Consider the following 6734-nt stretch of genomic DNA (forward strand, 5'->3'; position numbering starts at 1 on the left):
ACACCCCCCCCCAACCCCCAGTGCATGAATTTCGTGCACCAGGCCTCTAGTAGCTTATATAATGGGTGATAGGTAAATAACTGTTGGGCACTTTTCATATATTTGCAAACAAGAAAGTAGCCTTTATACAAGTCTATCTTTATTTGTAAAAAATAATATACAACTAAAGCCAATTTGATTTTAAAATCAAAATTCAGTTAATGATAATGTACATTTTTTAATAAAATTGTAGTAAAATACTGACATTTGATAGTTTAAACAAAGTGTCATTCATGTACAAATCATGTTATATGTAAAATTTAATTAGAAAATTCATAGTTCACAGAAGTACATACATTTTGTTGATAGCACATAAGAACATTAGCATAAATTTACTTAAAGATACAGAACAAAATTCACAGTTAGGCTTGACACTTAGTACTAGGAAATTTTATGCTGAATCCACTGATACTTTTGTTAATGATGATACACTTGAAATAACTGATTCAGACAACCAATGAATCCACATTTTATTGTATAACCAAGATCTATTGGTTTTACAATACGTCTAGTAATCAATTATTTTACCAATAATTTAAGTGAGATCTAGCTGAAGACACCACTGACATGTATCTTTAGCAGGATAATTAAAATAAGAAGCATTAGAAGCTTTGACTTCCATTTTCATGAAGACATACAAGTCTATATTTTAGTTAAAATTTGTACAAAAAGTCAAGCCCTGAAGTATCTCCCCCCCACAAGAAAAGTTCTGATGTTAAAACTTTGTTAAAAAAAAGAGAGAGAGAGAGAGAGGTAGTGTGTGAAAGTATTTTTACTCAGAATGTTGAACCCCTGCACCGCCTATAAATGAAATTTAACCTTATACATATTATCATTGTTTTGTCATTCAAGAGTCAAATGTATAAAACTCACAGAATGTTAAAGCTGGAATGCCATTATAAAACAGTGGTATGTAAGTGGAAGAACGTCAATGAATTCAACAAAAAGTACATTGTATTACATAATATTGTGCAATTAATAGTTTAGTGACAATATGTTTAGTGGTAATGTGAACAAAATACATTTAAGTATTCTGAGTCAAGTGATCTTCATTTAATCAAGACTTTACTTCTTCATATATTTTGACCATATAGAGAAAATATCCTTCAAAACGGAGTCATCTGATTCTTCATTGTTTTAATAGCACACAATTGTTATAGGTATCCATACTAGCCCTATCATAAAATTAATTAATAAATAACTCTGACAGTAATATCCATAAGCCACAGAGAACTTATGTACTTCATACTATTCTTTGTTTCTATATACAAGCATTCTGTAGTGTTTGTGCACATTGTATAGTGAAATCAGGCAAGGAATGGAAGTTAGCAGCCTTACACTTAACTTGTTCTAAGTGGATGCATTGGAAAGTAATAAATAGCCTTATAAAATTAATAGTGATAAACTCTACCTGTCAAAGGTGAATACTATATAATTTTCATAAAGTGTAGGCAGTGTTCCTAGAAATCCCATGAAGGAAAACCCAAACTGTTTATATAAAAAGTGCACAAATTTGTCCGGTGTGTAAAAAAATCTCTGAATTAGGGTGCATTTTTAAAAATCCAAAATGATTTGCACTTCTTGAATACATTAAAAGGGTAGAAAAGCACACCAACAACACACACACAACAAAAGGATAATTTCCAATGAGACCGGGAATGAGGGTGAGAAGAGGTGAAGAGGTGGAGGATAAGGGAGAGTCTCCCAATGCCCAGAGTCAGTGGCATCGCCATTTCCAGGGTAAGTTACACCCACATGGAATGCCTCTGAGAGAATGAAAGCTACAGGAAGGACAGGCAGGCACCTGAACAACTGGTAGAGATTCTTAATCCAGCAACATAGTTTTGATGCCTTATAACATAGGAAGCAACTCCTAAAAATAGTCAATCAGTTTCTTAGAAATTAGGGGAAAAAGCACTTGAAAAGACTACTTGTTATAATTCACAACAGAGAAACATTAAAATGTCAAAATAAAATACAGAGAACATAGGAGCTGAGGTCCCCAAGGTACCAAAAGATAGAATGAGATTTCTTCACATTAGAACTTTTAAAAATATAAAGGAAAAATGAGCTGGGCTCTGCACAGCAGGTTAAATATGCAACAACTTCAAATGGAAATTATCTAGTCCTCTCACACAGTCTAGAATGTGCTCTAACATCCAGTTATCTGTAGACAAAACAGCAAAAGCACATAATCGCATTAGCAAAGGCCCCTTTGTTTTAGATTTAAATTCACCTCTGACCCACCAAAGTTTATATTATCAAACTACTATTTTAATAACATTTTGAGCTTGCAATATTATTTTTTCTCATGCCCATTCCAGGTCACTGGTTCAGAGGTATATATGCTTTAAACTAGCAGAATGTACAGGTTCCCATGGCATCTTCACTCAGAAAACAATCAGATAGTGGTTTCATAGTGTTATGATTGTTCCATCTTCTTCTAAGAGTTTTTGATTTGGAACACGCGTTTCAAATTCAGTGTCTGTGCCACTTGCTGCCAGTGTTAAGCTCACTTCATTAGAAGGAATAAAACCATTCTGTCCAGACTCCAAATTGAGTTCCATTTGTGTTAATGATTCTAAGCTTTCCGTGTTATGAACAGCTTTGGGAATCTGCTGTGGCACTCCATTATCTTCAATAACAATGTCATCTTCATCACTGTCTTCATCCTCTGGCTCAAAGCTGGGTTCCATCTGCTGTGGATAGCCGAGAAGGCTGTTATCAGTAGACTGGCCGGAGCTCCCGGAGGTCCGACTGTTCCTAACGACATTGTTTCTCTGGTTTGCTGGTCTCACTGTTATGATGAGGTTGCGGCTGTTTGCAATCATCATATCTGTTACTTGATCCAGGCTCTTCCCTGAAACTTCTATGCCGTTAACTTCTAAAACTTCATCATTAACGGCTAACAGTCCTGTGCTTTGAGCCAGACCTCCGGGGACAAGTCTGGATATAAAGATCCCTGGGACCTTCTCTAAGCCATGTGGCGTGACCCTGACACTGGAGCCATCCCGGATGTAGAATCCCAAGGGTTTCTCAGTGCCGTATTTGTACAGACGGACCCTACGATGCGTTTCTGGGAGAATATCCACGTCTATAATGGAAGACACAGGTCTGAAGTCTTGGGGCATACTAATGACTATATGAGGCTTTTTCTTGTGGTTGTCAGGACGCAATACATTGGTTAAAACATTCTTCTTCTTTATTAGTGTGTCTGTACCAAAGGCACTGTAGTCTGCTTCTTCTGTTTAAAAATAAAATAAAATAATTATAGAAATGCTGTGAAAACACCCACTTATCTGCAGTTGAGTCTGTACAGAAAGGATAACTAAAATGTATTTCGTACATAAACACACTAGTTAAACATTAACTTATTCTAATGGGATCAAAATGTAGTGCAGATGTTATATCAGAAAAAAACACTAGGTGGCCCTCTCAAGTACACATAAAATTACCAATGTTCACGGTAAATCTAACAAAGCTCGATAACTATGAAACAACATGAACCATGGCCAAATGAAATTCTGGTAGTCTTGCAAACACATTCTTTTTTTAATATATTCTTACTGACTTCAGAGAGGAAGGGAGTGGGAGAGAGATAGAAACATCAATGATGAGAGAATCATTGATCGGATGCCTCCACCCCACACAGGGGATTGAACACAGAACCCGGGCATGTGCCCCGACTGGGAATCGAACATGACCTCCTGGTTCAGAGGTCAACACTCAACCACTGAGCCACGTTGGCCAGGTGCAAACACATTCTTAAACAAGTTACTTAAAATGCATTTTGCCCCATTTAATGGCAAAGCTGCTCTTCATTCCAGTTTTTCTTCATTCCTGTAGGAATTTGCCAGAGTCATGGTTTTTAGGTAAAAATCTTCCCATTTTTAAATGCTGATACTCAGTGAAACAACAACAAAAACCTATTTGAGTTAAATAACACCCAGGGTTGAATTCATTCTTCAAGCTAACAATTTATAATCTCTGATGTACACTAAGGGACATCAGGGCACCTAAAACCAGATATTCTTAGATCACACGGATGAAGGAAGACCTGCCATAAACAAAGCATCTCATCAGAGAATGAGGTAGAAAAGGAAATGAAATTAACAGCAGGCACACGAGTTGAAATACCATTTCAACTAAAATAAAGGCAAAAGGGCCCCCCAAAAGAACTAGTTCATAATCCTAGTGTCGGCTACTGCTACAGAGAATAGTAACATCACCGTTTATCCAAGGCTTCAATTTGTATTCTCTCCTTTGACCCTCTGCCACCACCAACCCGCCCCCTCCCCCTATTGATAACTATTATCATCTTTACTTTATAGACCAGAAAATGATCAGGACATAATAAGTTACAGAGAAAAGACTAGACCCAGGAGTTCTTTCTAGGCCAATTGCTGACACATTCATACAATGAATGTTAAGTATCAACTGTGCGTCAGAGTATAGAGAACTTCGGCATTTTTTTTCATGCTACTTGAACATCTTCAAAAGCTAGTTTCAGAGAAATGTACAAGACTAGGGGTACTTAATTATTTTGGCATTTCCTCCCCTCCACCCAGGATAATTTTGTCTTCATTTATAGATAAAATATTTAGACTGGGTTCTAACAGAGACAGAAATTTATTATTTGGCTGTGGAAATAAATCCATTGACACAAAAACCTTTTTGGCAAAAAATCTGACAATCATCTTCTAAATGTGTTTTTTTCAAAATTATATATTTTCATTTTAAAACAACCAATTAAGAAAGCCCACCTAATATAAGGAAAGTTCCAGTCCATACAAACTGCAAACAAAATTAAGTTGCCTACATACCTATTCATGGGAAACCTGACCCTAAACCCCTCAAATCTGCATAATTTGGCATCGCATCCTGACCCTGTTTGAATGCTCTCTGCTAAATTCTCAGAAGCAATATGCCCCTGTACAAAGGCACCTTTGTTCTCCCATCTAGCTAATCAGTTTCCAGCCACTGGGAAAAATATTTTGGCAAAAAGCCAGGGTGCAGGGTGTTAGTTTAAAGTGTAAAGGTGAATGTCCACAGGGAGTAGGAGTTCACTTTCTACCTGAGTATGTATATCAAAGCACTGAACTCAGACTGTGATGGGAAGTTTGGAAGTTTGGTTTATAGCAACCTTCCACTTGTATAAAGCCAGGCTTATGCAACAGTACATGATACAGGCCTTTACAGCACCTCCTCCCTTACCCCAAGCCTGCCTCTCAGCAGACAATCTCAGCTAACAGGAATGGACAACGAACCACCTGCAAGGCCACTGAACTGCCAAGGATGTCTCACTTCTTTCCACAGAAAAAGCTCCTGTGCTTTACTTACCAAGGAGCCCTACAGGCCCTTAGTTTGTAAACATTAATTCTGAAAAGCCTGGTTATCTCATTCCTTAGCTCACGGAGTCAAAAGTTAGAGAGAGACATTAGGGTCCACTAGTGAGTGGCAGACACAGATACAAGAAATAAAAACCTACAGTGGATAAAAAGCAAATCTTGAGGCGGGGGGGAGGGGCGGCGACATCAGCATTCCTTTATAGTAACAAAAAAGGAACAGTTCATGTTAGAGTCATTATGAAAGTTCAAGATTATGACCTCTTTGAAGTTCAGTAGGAAGACAGGGAAGAATGAAATGATTGCTAAAATTGTAATCAGGGACTGTAAACCTATTTCTGTAAAGAGCTATACAGTAAATATTTCAGGTCCTGGAGGTCACACGGTTCCTATTGCAAAAGCAGCCATAGGCAGACCATAAAGGAATGAGCTTGGCTGTGTTCCAAGGAAAACTTTATTTACAAAACAGCCAGCAAGGCTTAGTTTGCCAACCCTTGTTCTAATCCAAAATGGTTAAATAAAACAGATCTGGCAACTTTACAAAGATTGAACATCACTTAAAGCGATATTCAAATTCTGCAGATCCCTTCACTTTCTAATAAGAAAAATCAATCACCAAATATTAAGAAGTATCTCGCATGTGGCTCAGCATTGTTTTCTGGGCCATAGATCCAGTGAACAAAACAGATAAGGTGCTTGCTTTCATGGTGCTTATCGTCTAAAGGAGGAGATGGCAATTAATTTCAAATAACTGAATTATTACAAAGGTGCCAAGAGCAGTGATGTACACTGTGCTGTACAAGTATGTAAAAGAGAACCTAGCTTGGTGCAAAGGAAAGGAAAGGCTTCGTCAGGAAAGTAAGGATCACGCTGAGACTAGCTAATCAGTTAGAAGGGAGAGACATTCCAGGCACAGAATACAACGAATAAAGAGAGGAGCAGGATGGAGTAGGGGAAGGAGTCCAATGTACAGTCACGCACTGCTTAACAGGGATATGTTCTGAGAAATGCATGGTTAGGCAATTTCACCGCTGAGCGAACATCATAGAGTGACTTACATAAACCTAGACGGTATGGCCTCCTGCACACCTAGGCTAGCTACATGTTCTAGCTTAGTGCTCCAGAGCGACAAGCCTGTATAGCAGGTTACTGCACAAAACTACATGAGATTAAATCAAGCACAAGAGAAAATGATGCAATCAAGACACATGAGCCCTAGCTGGTTTGGCTCAGTGGACAGAACATCAGGCTATGGACTGAAGGGTCCTGGGTTCGATTCTGGTGAAGGGCACATGCTAGGGTTGCAGGCTCGATCCCCAGTAGGGGGGTTGCAGGAGGCAGCTGATTAAT

The 6734-nt window shown here is 38.2% G+C and overlaps 1 protein-coding gene across 1 annotated transcript in view; it reads right to left on the reverse strand.

Annotated features, from left to right (window-relative positions):
• Window positions 1-686: 686 nt before the first annotated feature.
• PARD6B (par-6 family cell polarity regulator beta) overlaps window positions 687-6734 on the reverse strand; it is an 11444-nt gene continuing 5396 nt past the window's right edge. Inside the window, exon 3 of the mRNA XM_006758810.2 lies at window positions 687-3283. Coding sequence (XP_006758873.1) covers window positions 2454-3283 — 830 coding nt within the window. The 3' untranslated portion in view covers window positions 687-2453. The remainder of the gene's footprint in view (window positions 3284-6734) is intronic.

The sequence above is a fragment of the Myotis davidii genome, unplaced genomic scaffold (assembly GCF_000327345.1).
Source record: "Myotis davidii unplaced genomic scaffold, ASM32734v1 scaffold935, whole genome shotgun sequence".
Lineage (NCBI taxonomy): Eukaryota > Metazoa > Chordata > Mammalia > Chiroptera > Vespertilionidae > Myotis > Myotis davidii.